Source organism: Herpailurus yagouaroundi, unplaced genomic scaffold (assembly GCF_014898765.1).
Source record: "Herpailurus yagouaroundi ecotype Mexico unplaced genomic scaffold, PumYag 184, whole genome shotgun sequence".
In the NCBI taxonomy this organism is placed as follows: domain Eukaryota; kingdom Metazoa; phylum Chordata; class Mammalia; order Carnivora; family Felidae; genus Herpailurus; species Herpailurus yagouaroundi.
Window position 1 is genome coordinate 30947436 of NW_024412415.1, and position 23149 is coordinate 30970584.

At 48.7% G+C, this 23149-nt stretch overlaps 1 protein-coding gene across 17 annotated transcripts in view; it reads right to left on the reverse strand.

The window, feature by feature from the left end:
* Positions 1 to 23149, reverse strand: part of MEGF11 (multiple EGF like domains 11) — a 363514-nt gene that overhangs the window by 49808 nt on the left and 290557 nt on the right. For all 17 annotated transcript variants that reach the window (XR_005795871.1, XM_040493025.1, XM_040493026.1 and 14 more), the window contains exons 8-10: positions 20698 to 20834; positions 15376 to 15588; positions 8122 to 8296 (exon numbers count right to left, since the gene is read on the reverse strand). Coding sequence is in view for 16 of the 17 variants with exons in the window: in XM_040493025.1 (XP_040348959.1) it covers positions 8122 to 8296; positions 15376 to 15588; positions 20698 to 20834 (525 nt within the window). In the remaining variant the exon portion in view is untranslated. The remainder of the gene's footprint in view (positions 1 to 8121; positions 8297 to 15375; positions 15589 to 20697; positions 20835 to 23149) is intronic.

The following is a 23149-nucleotide window of genomic DNA, read 5'->3' on the forward strand; positions in this document are numbered from 1 at the left end:
CTCCAGACCCCACTAACGAGGGCACTGATAAAGACATGAGGAAGCCAGCAGGGAGAGGGTGCTCTGACATGAGGGACGTCTATTTTTTAGAACAGAAGAGTCAGCAGTTTTCCCTAATAAAGCCATAAACCACGGGGTCCCAGAGGGGGAAGGCTGGACTCAGCCTTAGTGACATAAAACCAATTTCCCCTACTTTGCTCTGTGGATTAATTGCCAACATGGTTTAATACTCTGGTGACCACTCCCCCAACTGCTATCCCCCTCTCTGCCCTGGGTAAAATCAGTTGATGTCTGCTCCGGGGACAGCAAACTCAGGAGAAGGAGGTAAAGGCAGAAAAAGCATCGGACTGGGAATTGTGTCACCTGATTTCCATCCCAGTTCTGCTAACGATTTGCTGTGTGACCCGGGATAAGTCACTTTCCCTCTCTGAACCTGTTTCCTTCTTTTTAAAATGAGAAGGTGCGGTAGGGAAGTGCTCAGCATTCTTCCCACTCTGCCATGATGAAGAATAATTCCCATTTTGTGCTCACACTGACCCTGAAGGGCAGGCACTATTAACCCATTTCACAGATGGGAAACTGAGGCTCAGAGAGGCTGAGGACGTCACCTAAGTTCACAGAGCTGAGGGACAGGCTTGGGACTCCATCTCAGGCTTGTCTGACCCCAAAGTCCATGCCTTTGCCTCCAGTGTATCAACTCTATACAACCACATAAGAAACCTTGACTTTACTAAGCATTCGCTACATGCCAGCCTTTGTTCTAAGCATTGTACATATTTATCTAATCCAATCCTGAGAACACTAGAACATAGTACCATTATTTATCCTGTTTTATAGATGAAACACTAAGGCTTGAGAAGCATAAGTAACTGGGCCAAGGCCACCCAGCAGGCAATGACAGAGCTGGGAGTTGAGTCCTGGAGTCTGGTGTGTATATGTTCACATTTTTACATTTTTGCTACTTTGCACTACCTGTGTTTCTCTGCTCACACAGGCAGGGCAGCTAGAGGGTGAATTCCTCATCTGCAGTGCAGCACCCAGGAAAATCTTGTACTATAATTAGGAAACCAGTCAATGGCGGGGCGGGGTGGGGGGGGGGGACATGAAAAGCTTAGGGCTAATAGCCTGCAGACCTTGGGTTCGATAAAGAACAAACAGTTAGAAAAGAAAAGGCACACACATTGTACACATGTCACCTGGCTGCAATTTTTCAGTCCACATTCTCTTCTGGCCCCGCAGCTGTCCTCACTCCCTCGTTCCAGCTCAGGAGCTGCACAAAAGGCAGACACACATTTTGTCCAGCTTGGGGGTGGGGGCTGGAGGAGAGTGACGTCTTTAAAGGACACCAAAAACCTTGGAGGAAAATTCAATCACTGCTCCACTGATCTGGATTTTCATAACTCTCACCCCTTGTCCTGCCTTCCCTGGCCAGAGCGGCTGAGGTTTGCATACGACCTACTGACAGCCCAGAGAAAAGGCAGAAAAATGTGGAAACGAGTTTGTTCATTTGGGTGATGGAGTGCCCGCTTCCCACGCCAGCATGCAGGGTTCAATAACAGCAGACAGGACTTCAAAAAATTGCAGCATAAATAGATGAGCCCTTTAAGGTAATAGAAATTCTGTCATCCAGGGGAGAAATATAGGCCCCGGACCCCATGGGAGGGGACACCAGGTTCCTCTCCCCAGCCTCCCATGCTCCCCACACCCATTATAGCCAGAGCTGAAAGGGAGCATCTGTACTGAGCAATGACCAGAGGGCCCCTTATCTCCCAGACACACGGGTTCCATGCAGGGAGAAGGTCTGGGAAATCCAATCGCTGCAGCTCTGGTGACCGCACAGGCTGTTCGCTGCAGGTGCCAAGGTGGCAGCAATTAGTCTGAGAGCAGGCGAGGAAGCTTCATCAGGCTGGCCACTTAGGTGAGGCCTTAATTAAGGAAAGCTGGTCAGCAGAGAAGTGTGCAGGGGCTGAGAAGCTAGCCTTCTCCCCCTGTGATGAGAAAGTCGATTCTCAGTTCTGTGGCTGCCCTTGGGAACCCAGGAGGCCCCGTCAACCCTGCAGCTCCTGGCCAGAAGGAAGTTTCAACTAACTACTCTCTTCCTCTTGCTCCCCTTTCTGCCTGGACCCCCAAAGAGGGCATTCAGGCCAGGACCAGTCAATCTCTTCAGGTAGGGAACTTCTTGGGGTAAATAACAACAATAGCAACAGCAGTATGAATGAAAAAAATAATGGTAATAATAAGCTAACTCTTGTTAAAAGAGTACTGATATGCTAGGTATTCTAGTTGTGTATGTATTAATTAGTTCTATCAGCCCAGTAATCCAATAGGCTTTATTATTATTTCCCTTTCGTATATGAGAAGACAGAGGCACAGAGAGGTAAAACATCCTGCCCAAGGTCACACAGCTAGTAAGCAGCAAAGCTGGTATTTGAAGCGAGGGAATCTGGCTCCACAGTCTCTGGGTAACCGCTATGTAATATTGCGTAAGGTAGGAAGCTCACACCATTCCCCGCGCCCCCCCCCCCCAAAAAAAAAACCCCAGAGATGATGTTGGGTGATAGCTATTCTAGTCCCACTACAGCTACCTGTTTATCTCAACTGCAGAGAAACCAATGGATGTTTTCAAGCCTCAGCCCTGCTGGCACGGTCTCTCAAGAAATGCCATGAGTTTCCTTCCTATAGCAGTCAGTGCTGGAAACTTCTGCTTTAAGGGCATTCATTGCTCTTCTCAAAAGTTTCATCCATTTCAAAATGAGTATGTTGAGCAAGATGTTCACATGCTAGACATGGGCCAAGGGGGAGGCAGCTGGAGGAGTAGACAGACTCTGAGTATGAGCCATCTGCTATGGGAACAGAGGAGAGCTTAATTCTGAAGAAGGAATATTCAGGGAAGGCTTCATGGAAGAGGCAGCCTTTGATCTTAGCTCTGAAAGGCTGAGAAAGATTTTCATAGAGATAAGGAGAGTGGGGAGGGCATTCTAGGAATAGGGAAAAGCTTGAGAAAAGGCACAGTCAGAGGCTCCAAAGCAGACACTGTGCTTAAGAAAAGGTGAGTCATGTGTGGCCACAGCAGAGATTTGTGGCAGGACTTTAGCAGGAGATGAAGTTAAGGTGGACTAACTAGTTTTAAGGGCATACAAAGGACTAGGGTTTGAGTTTTGTTTGGTGGGTAAAGAGAAACCATATAGAGGGATGATGTGATTTCAGCCTCCAAGTGGATAGACAGCTCCACTTAGTCCCCTCAACCACAGTTAGGCTGTTCCTCACTTCCTGAATCATCCCTCATGTGGACACTCCTAGGACTCTGCTGGCCTGAGCCTCCGGTCTTGCGACCCTCACTCTGCCCTCCCCCACTTCTGTTCAACCTGGTGTTCTGACTGGGTGGGACCCTAGGTTCTGATAGGACAAGACAACCTTAGAGGAGAGGCTTGTGGTGGCTGTCCAAGGTGCTGAAACAATATGCCTCCCAATTTTAAGCCCTCCCATTAAAAAAAAAAATTTTTTTTTAACGTTTATTTATTTTTGAGACAGAGAGAGACAGAGCATGAACAGGGGAGGGGCAGAGAGAGAGGGAGACACAGAATCTGAAACAGGCTCCAGGCTCTGAGCTGTCAGCACAGAGCCCGACACGGGGCTCAAACTCACGGACTCAGATCATGACCTGAGCCGAAGCTGGACGCTTAACCGACTAAGCCACCCAGGTGCCCCTAAGCCCTCCCATTTTAATGATTAGTTCCCATACCACTGTTCTATTGCGGAGCCGATTTCATTCCCATTTTACAGATAAGAAATAGAAGCCCTGAAAGCTAGCATAACCAGAGCTACAAACCTGGTTTCTCACCTTCTAGCCCAGGGCTCTTTTGCCCCACCCAGCAGCCCCAATGTAATTCAGCAAACCATGCCTCAAGTAATTATTACACTGGCATTGCCAAGCTAACATGTAAGATGCCTAGACTTTACTCCTACCTCCAGCTCTATGTCCATGTCCCCAAACATCAGCAGGTGTGTCCACCCCATAATGCCTCCTGAGACTGACCATTTAGGGTGATCCACAGGTACTTGGGTGGACCTGCTTGGAACCACAGCTGTGCATATTCATGGCTCTGCTTGTTCCAAAAGGAACCCCTGGGTATATACAGCTCATCTTGACACTCTCTTTGATGGGAGGAGTGCTGAACTTGGAGGAAACACTGCCCCCCTCCCTCCAATACTCTCATAGTGCACCAATAATCACTACCATTTTACTGGGTGCTTACTGTGTTCCAGGCACTGAATCACAAACTTTCCATATGAAGCTTCTCACTCTCATGGCAAAGTCTACTCTTAACAATGGAGGAAATTCAGGCTTAGGCAGGCTTAGGCTTAGGCTTGCCAGTAGGCAGAGTGGGAATTGGAGGGCAAGGATCTGAACTCAGATTTGTGTGGTTCCATGGTTATCTGTCAGTCAAAGTCTATCATCTAACATATGAGAGCTCAGCGGCTCCCACCACTACTGGCTTTGTGATCCTGGGCAAGTCACTTTTCCTGTTTGAACTTCAGCTCCTCATTTTCAAATGGAAGAATGTGAAAGTGCACCTCTACAGGGCTCTTGTGAGGAATAAAGATGAAACATGCAGCAAGGACTCAATAAGTGTTTGCTGCTAGTGTGAACATGATTGTTACGGAGCACAAGCTCTTTCAAGGCTAAATGGATGTCTGATTAGCCTTTCCATACCACCAGATGATTCCCAAGTTTGTCAGGGTAAATATCTAGTGTTCTGAGAAGGAAGGAGGAAGAATGTGAAGGCCAACACACCCAGGCTGCCAGGTGGGTCTTGCTTCTGCCCCATATTCTCATGGCCTCTGCAGGGGTTGGGGACCATCTGGCCGGAGCAGGCAGGCCACTAGACTCTCAAGGGTGGTTCTTGCTACCTTACTAGTACTCTTCACATCTACGTTGAGTCTGAGGCCATTCTCAGGCCTCAGAGACTCTGCTTTAATAAAGCTATCCCCAAATCCTCCCTAAAGAGCCCTTGGCAGGGAGAGCTTTGCTGGGTGGGGCCCAGCTTTGCTGGGTGTGGCCTCACATCTATTACCATGTTGGCTACTCACATCCAATAGCAGACAGGAATGATGTGACTCCCATCTTACAGAAGAGGAAACTGAGGCCCAGCAAAGTGAGGCAACATGTCCAAGGTTAGTGAGCCTAGGATAGAGGTCTCCAAACACTCAGAAAAGGGCTCTTTTAATTAGTCTCTAATTAATTGCTCATCCTAAAAATCTTTCAAGGAAAAGGGCAGCTGCATAAATTTATAGATTAACTAGCAAATAAAGGCATTCCTAATTATTACTGACTGCAGGGCATTCTGGTGAAGGTCTCAGCCAAGTCGGCTCTGCTGATTGCCCCAACCCCAACCCTGACCAGAGCTGGCTAATTGCAGGAAGTTGCATTCATTCAGAAGCTGGAGTAAAAGCAACAGTAATGAGTTCCCCCTTGGAGCCTGGTGCATTCAGGAATGAGTCACACTGGATGAGAACAATTGACTGTTCTGTAATCACCTCCAGCAGCTCCTGCTCAACACCCAACAGGGCCCCAGAAGAGCCTTTCCAGGTATAATGAGGCTGGGCAGGAGGAGATGGATGAGAATTCACAGGGTCTCACCAGGGCAGTTTGGCTTACAATCTGTCTTAGCCCTGAGCCCCAGGCAGGTAGGACTCCACAATGAGATGATTACTGCAAGTGCCAAGTCTCCCAAAGTTCAAGGGCAGGAAGTCATTTGCATCCCAGATGGGAGGAAGAGAAGCAGGGGACTGGCCTCCAGACTGCAGGAGCCCTGGTCTGGGGGCACTGGGCACACAGACTCTGGCCTCCCTAGCCATCTGAAGGCTTTGATTCTCCCTTCTATTGAGGAATAGTGACTAGGCAGGCAGTTGGGGGGTGAAGAAGGGGGAACATGGGACACTCAGCAGTCCCACAGATGATGTATACAACTTCAATGAGCCCCTCTCCAGCGTGGCTAACACACACATACATCACACACACACACATACACAACACACACCCCTCCTTGCTCCTACTTTCCTTTATCTCCCCCATAAGGGTGTGCTTTCTGATATGGTCCCTGATATGTGCTTTCTGCACAACGGGCCATCTTACACTTGATCTTAGCCAAAAGGCGGAGAAGCGAAGCATAGTGGACCATCTTAGAAATCAGTGGGTTCATTTCCCCCTGAACACTTACCATTTACAGATGGAGGAACTGGGGGCTCTGAGGGAGGAAGCCATCTGTCCAAAGTCATAGTGGAACTGGAACTGGGGTCAGAACGCCCACACTAAATGTCTGGTGTGATCTGTTCACTTCCACTCAGTCTCCCAAACAACTAGTCTCTCCCACCCAAACCAAAACCTTGGGCACTCACATTTTTCTGTGGAAATTATGGCCAAAGCACACACCAATGAAGGTAAATAAGAAAGGAAACCTACAGGGGGAACAGACTTCTTTCTCTTTCAAAGATGTCACCGGAATTCATTTTCACCCAGTTTTATCTGCACCAGGGAGGAGGAAGAAGGAACTAAACAGAATTTTGTTCAATAGACCAGGGCAACTTGCCCACAGAAGACACCAGGCAAACCCACACTCCCATGATGTGCTTCCCTGTAGATCGGTGGATCTCCACCTTGACAGCACACTGGCCTCAACTAGACCAAAAATATCAGTGTTCTGGGGCGGGGGCGGGGTGGGGGGACAGGCAGCAGTGTTTATGAAGCTCCCCAGGTGATTCCAATGGGCATCCCAAGTTGAGGACCACCCCTTCCTACTCAAAATGAGGCCACTGACCAGCAGCACTGACATCACTTAGGAGCTTGTTAGAATGCAGAGCCTCAGGCCCCACCTGCATCTACTGGACCGGAACGTGCAATGCAATAGGGCCCACCGCTGATTCATATGTGCACTAAAGTCTGAGAAGCACTGAGGTGAGGTACTTGATGTATTTCGTCTCTACACCTGGCAGCAGTTTTGCGAGGCACATGTTCCATTCCAGAGATCAGGAAACCGATCCTGAGAGAGATTAACTCACTGCTCCAAGGTCACGGAGATGCTCTAGGACAACCAGGATGTGACCCCAGTGTGGTTCCAAAGACCACACTTTGTGCTGCACAGACCACTTCCTACAGCACAATCAAATATATGGCCCTGGGGGACCCCAGAGTGCTTGGGTCCTCAGACCCACTGGGCACGCCCCACCTTCGAACAGGATTCCACTTCCAGTGTCAAGTTCCCTCACCTCATAAAAGCCAGCATAATTCATGAGAAAATACAAATAGTAAACACATGGGGGAAAGGTTCACTCTCCCCAGTAATCAGAAGAGAAATGCAAATTAGAGCAACATCAAGGAGCCATTTTCTACTGATATAATTAGCCAAAAAAAAAAAAAAAAAAGGATGTTAGCAAAGTTGTTTTGAAATAGGTACATTTGTACATGGCTGGTGGCGGTATAGATTTATATAACCCTTGAGGAAAGTAATATGGCACCATCCATCAAAAGCCATAAATATATTATGCCCACTGACCCTGGGAATTCACCCTAAGGAAATAATTCAATAGGAGAGGAAAAGCTGTTTGTAGGAAGATGCTTATTGTAACATTTGCCGTGAACATTGGAAACAACTCAATATTCAGCAGTAAGGGAATGGCTGAGTAAACTGGGGTACATCAGCTCCTGCAGTGTTATGCAGCTATTTAAAATGATAATCAAGAAGCCCAAGCAGCAAATGTGGGTGAAAGCAAGTAGAATACAAAACTGTGCATACTGTGGTTATTATGATGGAGAAAGACCGTGTGCATAGGATTTGGACATGGAAGAGCTGGGCAAAGACAACCGGTGCTCAGGGTTGAGGGGACAATGGAAAGACCCCCTCCTTTTAATCTACAATTACAGACCTCAGTATAACTGACCCTTTGAGAGCAGCCTGGGGGCTCTCTGGTCAGGAGCTCTCTGAGGGGGGTGTGGAGTCACTTCCACTCTTCGTCCCTGGGCAAAGGGATTCCCAGATTCCACTCAGAGGTGGGAGGAGCTGACGCCTCCTCTTCTGTGTAGGCCAGAGAGCATGAGGCCATGGGAGACCCTTCCCATCTTACCATGAAGCCTGGGGCACAAGTGCAGCTCCCAGTGATGCTGTGGCAGTCGGCGCCGTTCTGACAGGTGCAAGGCAGCTGGCAGCCATTGCCATAGTAGCCAGCAGGGCAGGACTCGTTGCAGTGGTGGCCAGACCAGCCTGGCTGGCAGGTGCACGCTCCAGTTACTGGGTGGCAGCTGAGCAGATGAGAGAAGAATGAGGGGACAGTCTGGCCAGAGAGGCAGCCACGTCCCACCCTCTGCCTACCCTAAGTCTGGTCTGCCAGGGTAGCAGGATCAAAAGGCCTCTCAGGTTAAAATACTTACTGCCTCGTTTGTTTGTCAGAAGGTGTCAAGGTCAAGGTCACATGGTCTTTATGGCCCCAAGAAAGCAAGGTTCATGGTAATTATATAATTTACCTAAAGTCACATAGTTTGCAAAGGAAGCAGCAAAATCAGGATTATAACACAGGTCTTCTGACTCCCAAAGAAGTGCTCTTTATAATACAAATACAGAGTCCAAAGAAGAAGGGAGCCTTCTTCAGTCCCTTCCCTATGACTATGATGTCCAGAGCCTCACTCACCCTGTACTCAAGGCAGATGCCTGGTGAGGCAGCAGGGCGTGAGAGGGTTGCAGTGAGACCCAGTGACTCTGCATATTGTAGGTACTCCATGGACATTTGCTATGTTAAAATGAGACCTGAGGGCAGATGTGGTCTCTCTCCTCTGGCAGTGTCTGCATAGGACAGGATACCTTCCATCTGGGCTTTGCTAGGGCTCCTTAAGAGTGACTGTGATAATCTTTAGCCCTTATCTGTCTGGCTGCCTGGCATGACCTCTAGAGAATAGGGCAATCTCTGGCTAGCAGAAGTCTGATCCAACCAACAGCCAATATCTATTCATGATCAGAGGGGATGCTGGTGTGGTGACCATGTGCTTCTCAAAGCTTCTGTGGGGAGTGTAACTGACCAATGACCCCAGCTACTGTGTCTGAAATCCATCACTACATTCACTCAGAGCCCACACTTCCCCTGGGCTGCTCCCAACTAGAGCATGGCACAGACATTAAAGGTTGGCCCGTTCCTGGGAGACTGGAGATTCTTCTGATGGGCAATTTGGTCTAGAGACTCCCCATCTTGCCAGACTTTCTTAGAACTGTGATATAATCTAGGACTTTCCACCCAGCCTTCCTTCCTTCCCTCTCCTTCACATGGGTCAGACCTGCACTGCACTCTGATGTTTTCCTAGCCTCCCAGCCCCCACCCCGTTTTCCCTCATAGATGTTTCTCTAGTAAATCTCTTGAACGTGGGGGAGAACCCAGACTAACACTCCAAGGAAGATGCTGAATGGTAGAGACAAGCCAACCTTCCTGGATTCCCTGTGTCACCTGCCTCTCTTCTCCAGAGTCCAGCTGAAGGGATATGATCAAAAGAGGCACGCTCTGGCCTGGCAGGGGAGCCTGGGTACAATTCTTGATTCTGCTAAATTCCACGAGGACATGGGTTTTGTCTCCCCAGGTCATTGCTGTATCCCCAGCACCTGGCTTGTATTCACTGCCCAATTAAATATTTGGGAGTGAGTCATACTTTCACTATGAGTAATTATATTCTGTGTCTATTGACTTATCATATGTCTCTCCCACCAGGTGGCAGCTCCATTGGGGAGGGCCCTTTGTCTATTTCACCTCTCTCTGTATTGTACCCCAGGGCCTCGCAGAGTCCCTGGCATGCTAGAGATGCTCAGTACATATTTGGCAAATGAATTAATGAACACACTAATTGTGTGAAGCCCAGCCAAGCTATTTCTCTTCCAGGAGCCCTGGTTTTCTCATGGAAAACGAGGGATGGACAAGAGTAGACAGTTTCTGAATAATAAGTGCAAGTAGCTAATAATCATCTTGGAAAATGTTTAGTCTCATTAATTATCAAGTCAAAATAACAACGAGATATCACTTTTTCTCTATCAAAATAGATTTTTTTTTTTTTAAGGGACAATACTCAATGCTGGTAGAAGGTTCTGGAAAACTGTTTGGGGTTATGTATCAGGAGCTTTAAAAATATTCAGACCCTTTGGTCTTATAATTCCATTTCTAAGAATCTCTCCTAAGGAAATAATCATAGTGGCAGAGAAAGATTTATGCACAGAGATGTTCCCTGAAGCATTATTTATAATAGAGGACAAATGAAACCAATTTAAATAATAATGTGACCAGGCTATTAAAACACCAGGCACTTTATACATATATTTCTAATCTTCAGATAAGCCTGTGAGTTAGGCATTAGAGCCTCTATTTTACAGAGGGCACTTGGAGGTAATGTGACTTGCTCACAGTCACATGGCTAAGTCAGGGGAAGCAGGGATTCAAACCCAGGTCTGTCTGACCATGTTCTATCCATGGTCTTATGCCGCCTCTGACAACAAAGTGCTGGTTACATGAATTATGACAATTTGTATGAAGAGATGTTACAGAAATATCGAAATGCTTCCCAAAATCTTTACTGATACCAGGTGAAGTGAAATAAGCAAATTGTAAATAAGTCATGATCTAAAATATGGAAAAAGTAAGACAGATATACACAGACGTGTATGAAGCACGAAAAAATGACAACAAAATGGCTTTGGGGTTGAGAAATTATGATGACTCGCAGTTTTTTCTTTAAAAATGTATTGTCGAATTTCCCCAAACTGAGCATCAATTCTATTTATACACAGACGTAAATCAATAAAAAGTGTAAATAAGCGGAAAAGAAGAATCATGCAAGGGATGAGGGTTTTAAGACTTCCTGGCTCCAGACAAACTTTTCCCTGAGCCCCACGCCACGAGGGGGACATGGGTAGTTATGTGGGTGCCATGGGGCGGTGGCCCCCACGTGGTGACCCTGACCCTCAGCTAGACAGATGTGGGGCACGCCTTTCTGTCTCAATACTCTGAGCAAGCCCCTTCTTGGTTCCACATTTCCAGGAGCCTCTCCTGGGGTTGGAGGGACCAGCTTAGTGACAGTCTCAGGGATGGACACGGGCGGATCTAACAAACGACCTGGCAGCCTTGGCTGTGGCCATCAACTCAGCCCAGCCCCTGCGATGCCAAAGGGTCTCAGGCACGCTTGTGCCCTTCCCATCGGTGGGTTCTCTCACTGCAGACCCTGGCTCTGGTGGGACCGCCACCCCGTGAGAAGCAGACCGGGCACACGCTGCCTGGTGAACCTGACTTCTAAGTGCTCCCGCAGGGCCCGCCTGTAGTCTCAGCCACCAGCGTTTGGTGTGTGCATTGGTGCCAATTTCACTTTTCACTCTGAGCACCGGAAAAGCTCAAAACTGCATCTGAAATCACTTCTTTCTCCCTCCTTTCATGTCCCTAAAATTCTAGGTAAAAAACCCATCATCTCTAGTTTCTTAATTTGATTGCTTATCATTAATTATAAAACCTCTCAAATACCTTTCAAGAGGGGCTGGGGGGAATGACTGCTGGCTGTGTGATTTATGACTGAGAACTGGGCACCTTCCTCACATCTGATCTCTCCCAGGCGTCCCCTGTTCCCTGCTCCCCTATGCTTCGTGGTGGCAGAGCCATTCCCTCAGTCACACGGTGGACAAGTGACTGTTGGTTAGGCTCAGGCAGAGGTCACAAACATTGGTGTTTACGCAGGCTCAGTTCACTGTTTGGTTTTTTTTTTCCCTTCCCCTTGTCTTTATGCGATTTTCCCCAGACATAGATTAATCACAAATTAATAGGAGCCGAAAGCTGAACAATACAGGAATCTTTTCCGGGTGGATTTTTCTGTCGTTTTTATTTTGGTGGCTCTGAGATTTCTATCAATGCTGCATCTGTTGGCTAAATAAAATCTTTCAAAGGTAATACATGATCATGGCTGCTGGAATTCGTCTGTGACAATCCAGTTGTGGAGGGGACACGGCAGAGGCCTGACACACAGGCACTCTCTTTCTCAAGGTTATTCCTTTATGAAGGAGGATCATTTCTTTGTGCGTGCTCCACAGCATTTATAAAGAGAACGAAGCGGTGGGGGGTCTGACCAGCCACTTCTTCCCTCCTCGGGCACATGAGTTCAACCTCTGTGAAGCAGCCTCTCCAGAGGGGCACCGGGCAGAGAGAGGCTGGGACCAGATGCGGAGGGTTGGGGGTCGAGAGTACTCTGTCTCCCTGGGAAGATACTCAAGGCCTTGCATGCCTTCTTGGCGGGGCTCTGCCATAAGCTCTCAGAAGCCAGGGGGAATTGGGGGCTAGGCTTCTGGGGACCCCCACACTCCATGTCTCAGGGAGCTGGGGGGACACTTCACCTTCAAAGACCACAAGAGAACTTTTGCCCCCACTGGGCTGATGAAAGGTGATGGACAGACTGGGAAACTGAGACCTAGAGAGGACAAGTGTACATAGCAGGGCATTTGATCAGACAGAGCAAATGTCCTGAGGCCAGGACTCAGGGGTCCCAGACCCCACCCAGGATAACTTAACTCCCTCGAGATGAGAAGCCATAGAGTTCTCCCTCTACTTTTCTTGGATCCCAAGAGAAGGCTCTATATTGGGACAAAAGCTCACGGAAGAGAGGAGTGACGTGTGTCCATGCAGAGGAAGAGAGGTGTTCCCTGTGGCCACGAAAATGAAGTCAAAAACAGCCTGAGAGAGTTGAGTCAGGCCAGAGGCTCCTAACCACGGGCAATGTACCCTACATTCCCCATCCAGGAAACAGTTTTGCTTGTCAGAACTTGGGGGCGGGTTGTGGCCACTGGGGTCTAGTGGGTAGAGGCCACGGATGCTGCTAACCCCCCTACGATGCACAGAACAGCCCCCACAACCAAGAATTATCCGGCCCTAAATGTCAACAGTGGCCAGGTTGAGAAACTCTGAGTTAGACTGAATGAAAACGTTGAGTATTGTGGGTTCAGTTATTGGGCCAGTGTACCAAAAGAGCGGGGTGAAATATGAACAAAAATAGTAAGGCAGACATCAGCCCAGTGGCAGAACCACCTAGAGGCATCGGCTGAGTTGAATTCAGTGATTCTTCTTACTGACGGTCTGCCCTGTGCCAGGCACCGTGCAACGCTGGGCAAGCCAGGTCATAACCGCCCTCAAGGAGCCTGGGCCACGTGTGACACAGCGGCCTGAAAGGAGGCCGCCATGCAGACACGGAGGAGCCCGGCCCGGAACCCCCAGTTCTAAGAAACGCTATGGATTCCCAATCCCTGAAACATGACACGTGTTAAAGACAGGAAAGCAAACAATCATCAATATTGGATGGGCTGAGATTAGCGACGGAGAAGAGGGAGTCCTTCCAGATTAATAATGCATGGAGGACTCCTTCAGAGGAAAAATAAATTATGCAGGGCACGGCTGCTCAGGCACAGGAGGAAAACAATAGCTCTTTAATCTGGGGGTTGGTTGAATCTCTGTGTTAAGGAATCTCCCTGCATTGGACCTCAGCGGCAGCAGCCCTGTTTCCTGTCCCCGAAAGGGTCCTCCCTTGGCTTCCAGCTGGGGTTGGGCGGGGGGGGGGGGGTGTCCTGGTGCAGTTCCACCTGTGCAAGAGGTCCAGGCCCCTGACCGGCCATATGGAATACCTATCTTTAGAGCCTCAGAGCTCTTACCCTGTCCTCCAGACCCAGCAAGGATGCCACCTCCTCAAGACTTTCCAGACCAACAGAGCAGTTTCCTGTGACGCTTTCTAAGTACAGCCCTGGTCAGTTACTTGAGCACGTGTTGGGACCCAGTGGGGCCAGCCACATACATCTTATCGATTCCAAGATGCACGTTTCCCCGCACTCCCCCCCTCTCAGATATTGGGTGCGCTATACAATCAATGGTACGTCATGGTTCAGGTGATAGCATTTTCCTTTCTTAGTAGTCTGTAAAACAGAGCTGTGCCTCACTACTGGTATTGTCTCGTATTGGAAGACATATGGTAGAAGGGGCTCAGTGTGTGTGAGTGCTCCAGACCTGAGTTCCTGAGGGCTGGACGGGTGTTGAGGGACTCGATTTCCTCCTTGTGGTCCAGCCCCGCATGCTCTCAGTGTTTGCTGAATGAATGACTGAGTGAATGACTCAGGTCATATATAGGTCTGCTCTGCTGGCTCTAGGGCCCTCTCTACAGTGTCTTCTCAGCCCTCTGCCTTGCAGGCAGCATCATCCCAGCCGCCCAGCTCCAGGGATTGAGGACCGAGGACAGATCGCCTCTAAGCCATAATATCTGCTAAGATGCCTCTGCTTGCAGTGACCAGAGGCTCTTAGGTGATCTGTGGAGAATCAAATGCTGGAAATGAAGAGGGGGCTGGGGCCAAGTCCTGGCTGTCCCAGCCACTGGGCTGCAAAGAAGAGGCATCTCTGTCTGGCCTGCAAACAGCAGCGATACCCATTGCCCCGAGCGTGCAGTCCTCCCGAGCTGTCTTGCAGGTCCGAGGAGAGAAGGGAGACTCCCCCATCCTTCACCACCCAGATAAGAGGCAGCCACATAGAGTGCTGTGGAGGTGTTATCTGGGGCTGACAGCCTCATTTATTACCAGAGGGTGCTGCCAGCTGGTGCATGAAGCAGGAAGTGAAGAAGACACGGAAGAGGTGGCCCAGGGCGGCTCTGGCTTCTCCGCTTCCCAGATTCAGGCTTCCCTGGAAGCAGCCGTTGGTGCCAGCTTCACCCGAGGTGCCCTCAAACCCGAAAGGACACAGACTGCAGGGAGAGGCTGGCCCTGACCTCTGTCCCTCCTACTCCTCCACTCTAGCCAGGGCCTGCTGGGACAGCCCTCTCCAGGTCCTAGGAGAGCCACACTGATCTCTAAGGCCCCTTCCAGTATTGATCCTCTGAGCTCCAAGGCCCTGGCTTCTGCCCTGGCAGTCTTGTCCCTGAACCTCTAGGGGCTGGCGGATGGCTTAGCTAGGCATGGAGCACGCGGAGGGGAAGTTTCTCAAGGACAATGGCCCCAGAGCCTGTGGCACGTGAGCTGAGCCACCCTAGCACCCCAGGACCATGTGGCCACACTCCACACTGCTGCCCTGAGGGTCACCAAACTCCCTCCTTACTTCTGTGTGTGGGGTCTCAGGCGGGCCCATTTTCAAAGCTGGCAGCTGGGTGTGGTAGACAGAGGCAGGTGACCCGGGTCCTGGTCCTGGCTGTCTGTGGCTTTGGCTTCCCCTTTTCATCAAAGTGGTTAGCTGAGCTCTTTCAATGCCCCACCCGGGTGACCAAGCAGGGGTGTGTGCCCTGAGAAGCTCCCTCTCCACCGGTGTTCACCCGCCCACCCAGCCCCCGGCTCACCTGACCCCAGCTCGTACCTGATGGTGTTGTCGGCATCACAGGGGCAGGGCAAGGCACAGCCCAGGCCATACAGTCCCTCGGGGCATAGCCGCTCCTGGCAGCGGGGGCCTTTGTAGCCGGGATCACACTCGCAGGCGCCGGTGGTGGGCGAGCACTGGCCCCCGTTGTGACAGTCACAGCGCTGTGAGCACTGGAAGCCGAAGGTCCCAAACGGGCATTCCTCTTGGCACCTGCGGAAGGAGACTGGGGTTGAGGCTGTGCCCCTCAACCTGCCCTTCCAGATCCGCCCAGCACACACCCTGTGCCTCTAGGCCTGAGCCTAGGGTGTGGCACCTGATCCCAGCATCCCTCCCTCCCTTCTCATCCTCCAGGAAGCACCTGCAGGCAGGTCCCCGCTTGGTGCCTGGTCCCCTCAGTCCCCCTGGCACGGAATTTGTATGGTCATATTTCATTGATTAGAGGCCTTAAATGGGGTTTTACTTCACTTTTTTTGATTGCGGTAAAATATATGTAACATAAAATTGAACATTTTAACCATTTTTAGGGTTCAGTGGCATGAAGTATATTCACATTTTGTGCAACTGTTTCCACCATCCAGCTCCAGAACCTTTTCACCTTCCCCAAGCTGGAATGTCTGTACCCATTAAACAATAAACCTTATGTATTTTTTTAATTAAAAAATTTTTTTTAACATTTATTTATTGTTGAGACACAGAGACAGAGCATGTGCAGGGGAGGGGCAGAGAGAGAGAGAGAGAGAGAGAGAGAGAGAGAGAGAGACACAGAACCCAAAGCGGGCTCCAGGCTCCGGGCTGTCAGCACAGAGTCCGACGCAGGGCTCGAACCTACAAACCAGGAGATCATGACCTGAGTTGAAGTTGGATGCTTAATCGACTGAGCCACCCAGACGTCCCATAAACCTTATGTTTTTAAGCTATGTTTTAGCATCTCTGCCATCGGTTCAGTCTTACAACTGATGGCATGTCACAGGGTAATTATCCGTGTTTTCATTCTTAGCAGTCGACAAAATGATGCATCTTACCATCGGTGGCATCTTGGGTTTGATGAAACGTGGTCATTTCATTTCTAATCACTGTTTCCGATTTTATCTTTTGGGCAGAGGTACAGTCTCCCTTGGTCAGACTAGAAACGTGTGTCCTCCACCAGTGTGGAATTTTCCTGAGTACAGGAGGCATCCTCCTTCACCAGATGGGAGAATCCCCCACACCAGGGACTAATTCCTCCTCCTCGGACTGGGGATGCTGGTGAGCCAAGGAGGAGAAGTGAGCCCCTTTCATGTCTTGACTTTTGTGTTCAGTAGTTTGGCCTGCTCCTTGGAGCTTCCAGTAATAACCTTCATTATTTTAAAAAAAAAATTTTTTTTAACCTTTGTTTATTTTTGAGACAGAGAGAGACAGAGCATGAACGGGGGAGGGTCAGAGAGAGGGAGACACAGAATCTGAAACAGGCTCCAGGCTCTGAGCGGTCAGCACAGAGCCCGACGCGGGGCTCGAACTCACAGACTGAGAGATCATGACCTGAGCCGAAGTCGGACGCTTAACCGACTGAGCCACCCAGGCGCCCCATAACCTTCATTATTTAAATCATTGCCTTGCAGCCCCTGGGTGTGGATCCTCTGTGGTAGAGTGAGACCCCTGCTGCAGAGTGCCCGACACCCCCCACCCCAGGCCAGGGCTATTCCTCAGGGAGGCAAAGTCACGGTCACTGCGATCCTGACAAGGTCAGGGGTACACCTGGGGACATAGAGGGTAAAAGAGGTGGGTGGTTCCTGCATCCCAGAGACAAAGGAAATGGCCTCTGGGATTTGGGATGACCCACGAGGCAGTCTGCTTCTGTGATGCTGGAAGGTCGATTCTGTCATCTGCTTTCTCATCGTAGAACAGGATGATAATAAAAGCTCCCCAGGTTGTTTGAGGATGAAATGAGGTAATGTGTGTAAACCCTCAGAAAGGTGCCCCATGCACGGTAAGGGCTCAGTAAGAAATGTGAGTTATTAATTTTCCCGTTAATATTGTTTTCTAAAGTTCTCAGAGCCCATCCGACCTTCTGCCTCATGTTCTGATATGAAAAGGCTTCAAGGGAAACATTCCAAAACGTTAACCATGGAGTAGACTTGAGGAATTCTAAAGTGTTCTAATTGTCATCTAGACAACCATTTTCCAGTTTTCCTGTGCCTTCCACAATAATGGTGGGGGGGGGGGTAATAAAAAAATACAGCCCTAAATCTTGGAGAGTTGTGAGTTGTAACCAGTGTTCTCTACAACAGGGCAGGGAGAGCCCATGTCTGGGCGACCTTGGGTACTGATCACGATGGGGAGGGGCCCCGGTGATGCTGCAGGACTGGGTGGCAAGTGCCTCATGCCCAGAGTGGCTGGTGTGTCAGATGTCAGTCTTGGCATAGGGGGTCTCTGTCTCTCTTTTCTTTGTCGCCTTGTGCCCGTGATGACAGGAGAAGGAAGAAGGTGACGGAGGTCTAACTTTGCGGGCTTTCCCAAGGAAGATGCCACCCATCCTCCCCTCACAGAGTTACTGTGACAAAAGGAGGAATGGAGCAGAATGGACGGGCAGTGGGGATGATGATGGGTACAGCCTGGACAGTGGTCAGAGGGGACTTCCAGCTGTGCACACCCCAAAGTCCGGCCACAGGCCCCTAAAGCAGCAGGCATGCCCGTCACCCTCACTTTGGAGTTGAGGGGGCTGAGACGCATACAGGTGAGGTGTGTTCCAAGCTCACACAGCCTGCAGGTGGCCAAGATGACGCTGGACTGCTCCCCTGCAGGTCTTGTGGCATTTTGGCCAGTCTGGGGTCCCATGTAGGGAAGGTCCAGAAAAAGAATCTGGAAATGAAAGAGAGGGAGGAAGAGAGAAGAAAGAAGAGGCTGTGTGAAGAAGAAACAGAAGGTGGAAGACGGGAAGGAGAAACAGTAGTAGGATGGGGGAGGAAAAGAGGGAAACTGAGGCAGAAGGGCAGGACACAAAGCAATGAAGAGCTGGAAAATCACTATCCAAAGTGCCAGCCCCTGTTCAGCCTCAGAATGGATTTTTCCAGGTGCCACTCAATTTGGTTCTCCTCAGATGTCTCAGACGTCAGGGCAAGAGACCCAAGCGAGGACACCCTCCTGACTCCTCCTCCCTTCCACTGGAACATTCCTGCTCCCTGCCATCCAGCAGGAGTGGGCAGAGCCCTGGCCAGTGAGCTCCTTGTGAAGGGCACCACTCCTACCCTGCCATATTTATGAAGTGACTTATTCCACAGCCCCAGAAAAAGAATCTGGAAATGAAATATTGACAACCTAATCCATTTACATAATCAGCCTCTTTTTTTTTCTTACTCACAATTTAAACAACTTATTTATTTAGAGATCAAGCAACGACTGCTAATGAATTTTACACAAAGCACGCTAATAACGGGGCCTGTGGAACAGAAGGGTAATCACAGCAGGAATTAGTTTTCTACTTAAACATCCTTCCTTTGCAACATATCAATCTAATGTGTCTGATATTGCCATTAACAACCAGATCCATTGCTCAATTAAATTACAAAATGAGCTGCAAAGCCCTCGTTACGTTTCATGTTTAATTTGCACTGGATTCTGCCTATCCGGGGAGGCCTGCATTATTACACCCACTCAACTTTAATATGCTTGCAATGATTTGGGGAGGGTTAATGCAGCTGTCACCTACAAAATTAATGGAAGCAATTTTACAAAATATTAAACACTAGGTGGCCCGTTTAGGTGGGAAACCCAAATGCTACTGGCCCTCCCACTGAACTCTCTATAGTTGATTGGTGAAGCTTGCTCAGGAGACCCCAAGGATTTGGGATTTCTCTCTGCCCCAGGATTGAGGGCTGCCCCAACAAGAAGAGGGATTAGAATTTTCTGTTGGGCACATCTTGGAAAATCGAGAGCGTCAGTGATGTAAGGTCTACTGGTGTTGCGTCCAGCAAGCTGGAAGTCTGGGCCTGCTTGTCTCCAACAAGTGAGCTGTGTTACCTCTCATGTGCAGGTGGACTGCAACAAAGGGTCCTGTTCTGGTTCTGGGGTCTTCTAGCTCCTGACCCTCGTAGCTCATCCTGAGCATTTCCTTATTGGGGGAGAGGGTGAGGATGTGAAGTTGGGCTCAATGCTTCAGTCCTTCCCGTCTGCACCTTCTCCCAGAGACCCCCATCTTTGACAGAAATCAGAGAGGATTTCCAGATACCACACCCCATGTTCTAAGGCTGGGAAGATCAAAGGGATGAATACTGGCTCACAAAGAGATTAGATCTGGCTCAAAAGACTTTGGGCTAGAAGCACATAAATGTAAAGCAAAAAATGGAAAGTCGCTTTTCTGGACATCGCCAAGAATTTGAGGCTGACTCCAGTCACAGTTGGAGGGGCCCAATTATATTGTCACAACCAGAAAGATCAATTAGTTGACTCAGCCTCGATCCCTGCTTGCTGATGTTATCTGGGCAGGAGAAGCAGAGGGATGGTGAACAAACGTTCCTCTTGTCTCACCTTGTCTGGGCAGAGTAACAAAACCCAAGGTCAGAGATAAAACACAGACCCCACAGAAGCAGAAAAAGCGTGTGAGAGCCTCCTTTCTACCACCCCTCTCTCTGCTCGAAGAGACACATGTAGTTGAGACTTGGCCCAGGTCCTGTGGGCAAACGTCCTCTTCCAGCTCTGAATTCACTCACCATCCAACACACTGACTGTGGCTTCTCTCACTTCCATAGCACCAAGCCCATCATCATGGCATCCTTCTTCCTACCATGGCAAATGTGCTTATACGGTAATTCCTCAGTTATGTGTTTTGTGAGTTATCCACTCTGCAAGGCTGGAGTGATTCCAGGACTCTGGTGCCCTTGTTCAGTCTGCTCTCAGGCCTCTGGCCTTCAGAGGATGCAAACTTATGCCTGTATCCTTTTGGCAGAACTCAAATTAAGCATAGAAATTTAGTTCTAGAAGAAATTATGCAAAACGTACTAACTAGTTTGCACCCCCAGCTTCCTTGGATTACTGGTGCCATTGTCTCCCTGCAGTAAGGCAGAAAGCAGAGAGTGGATAGTAGGTGTTCACTTCCTTCTCTGGGTGAGTCACTTCAAGTTTAGGGCTTGGGTCACCGGGCTGGGGGCGGGGCGGTGTGTGTAGTGGGCCAAGGGCCAGGAAGGATGAGTTGATGAGTCTTCCTGGCAGGAGGACTCAGAATGCTTTCTGAGAAAGGCTCACAGAGGGATGCTGTGGGCTGGTGAACCCCAGCCGCTCTCTGCAAGGCTGCCGGGAAAATGAGCAATATGAACAGCAAGGACAATAGCTAGCCCCCCCTCTTACCTGTCCCCCATGTAGCCAGCTGTGCAGTGGCACCGTCCAGTCACATGATCACACTGCCCTCCGTGGTGGCAAGGACAGTCCTGGCTGCAGTTCTGGCCGAATGTCCCTGGTGGGCAGGGCTGGGCACACACTGCTCCCTGAAACAGAGGAGGGAAGACACACATAGGTAGTGCAATGCTGAGGCCACTCTCTCCTAGAAGTGGCACAGTGGCTGTAGTCCAGGGACCACCCCATTTCCTCAGTGGGACTTTCTTCCCAGATATAAAGCATAAGAAGCTGGACATGGTGGCTTCCAAAGCCCCAATTTAGAGACAGGGAGACTGAGGCCAATTTGCTCATCCAATTATTCAGCACACATTTGTTAAGTGCCTGTTGTATACCAGGCTCTGTGTTAGATATTATGGATACAAAAGTATGAGGGAGACTCGATTTGTGACCTCCCAATCTACTGGGGAGAGAGGCAACAAAGCAGATAACTCAAGTACAATGTGCTAAGCACTGTGACACTGGCACACAATAAAGTGCTGAGGAAAAACAGACACTCTAATTAAACATAGTGGTCTGGAAACACACACTTTATTTCTATTTCTTTCCCAAACCCTGCTAACATGAAAGCAAAGGGGCAAAGGTATGAGCCTGCAAAGACAAAAGCAATGGAAGCGGAGACCATGCAGGGCACAAACGTCTTCCAAGATATGCTGGAAGATGGTAACCTCAGAAAAGCTCAGGAATCAAAGACACCAAGAACATCTGAAGGTCCAAGGGCAGGTGTGCAGGAACAGGAGGGCTATTCAAATGTTTATAATAGATAGAATTAGACCCCAGACCTCTGCCCCCACTTCCAACAGCCAGGTGACTTCCCCAGTCTGGCAGAAGCCTGGAAGTTGACTTTTGAAGAGTCTGACCCACGTAGGCTTGGACAGAGGGATACCAAGCACAACTGAGGGAGGTGCCATGAGAAACAGGGATCCTGTGCACTCTGCCTGCTCAGCAACTAGACTGCTGATTACCATTCCTGCTAGGGATGCAGGTAAGCTCAAAAGCAAAAACCTACAGACATTGGTATTTGAGGGTCCCATCAGTCAACAAGCCTGGAAACTCCCTCTACCTTTCAGCTTCCTAACAGCTTTTCTGAGGCTCACCAGAAAACCTGAACAGGTAGTGGAGGATCACCAGATATTTCAAATGAAATAACAGATGAAGACCTAAGCAGAAAATACACAAAAGGAACACAGAGGATATAGGAAGTATGCAGGAAGCAAAGACAACTTTTAAAAAGAGAATTACAAACCTCCGTTATAATTAAAATGAGTATCCGTAGGTAGTTATTTGAAATTATTTTTATCTAGGAAAGAGCAGAGTGCTATAAAAGGAAATATCCCAGAGAAAAGTAAAGATTTCTTGACATTTAAAAATAAGATGGCAGAAATTTAAAAATATTTAGTAGAAGAGATGGAAAATGCATAAATTTCCCATAAAGTAGGACAAGAGAGAGGGAGAAGTGCGGGGGTGGGGGGAGGCACTGAAGGAGGAAACTGTAGGCAAAATATAATAAAATTAGAGGATCAGTCCAGGAGGTCTGACATCTAATTAACAGAGGATTTCAGACAGTGGAACAGAGAAAATTGAGGTGCCTAAATTAAATGGGAAATATAATACAAGAAAAATTTCCCAGAATGGAATAATGGAAAGCACTGATCTCTGAATTGAAAAGGTCTAGAGAGTTTCCAGCATGAAAAATGAAAAAGAAAAAGACCCACATTAAGGCTTATAATTATATATTTTTATACTTCCATGGATAAAGAAATTATCCTCAAAGTTTTCAGAAAGTCACATACAAAAGAACAGGAATCAAAATGTATTGGATTTCTTAACTAAAAGCTAGATGATAATGGAGCAATGCCTCAGAAATTCAGAGGAAAATAATTTCCAACCTAGAATTCTATACCCAGCTAAACTAACACTCAGGTGGGGAGTAGCCTCAAAAAACTAACTTCCTAAGCTTCTCTTCTAGAAAGCTACTGAAGGATTTTTTTTTCATTAAAAAGAAAGAAATGGGGACTTCAACGGAAGAGAGAGGTGGAGGGAAACACAGGGTGGCAGTGAAAGGAAGTCCGAGAATGACACCAGGGCAGCAGGAACTGAAGTACACAAAGCTCTGGGGGATGTGGCCTCCAAGAAAAAAATTGGAACAAAACCCAAATTGAGAGATTTCTAATGGGTCTGAACTTTTGGAGAGGCCTTTTTGAGTTCTGACAGAGAGTTTTAGGGATAAATTAGTAACAATACATAGGTGAGCATATTAACATAAACACTGATTTTGAATCCATTATGTCATCAAATTATGAAGTCATCAATGTCATCAAAATGATTCAACCAAAAATTATAATAAAGTTGCACTGAGAGGGTTGGGGAAGGGTTGCATGTGATGTGTGTGTGTGTGTGTGTGTGT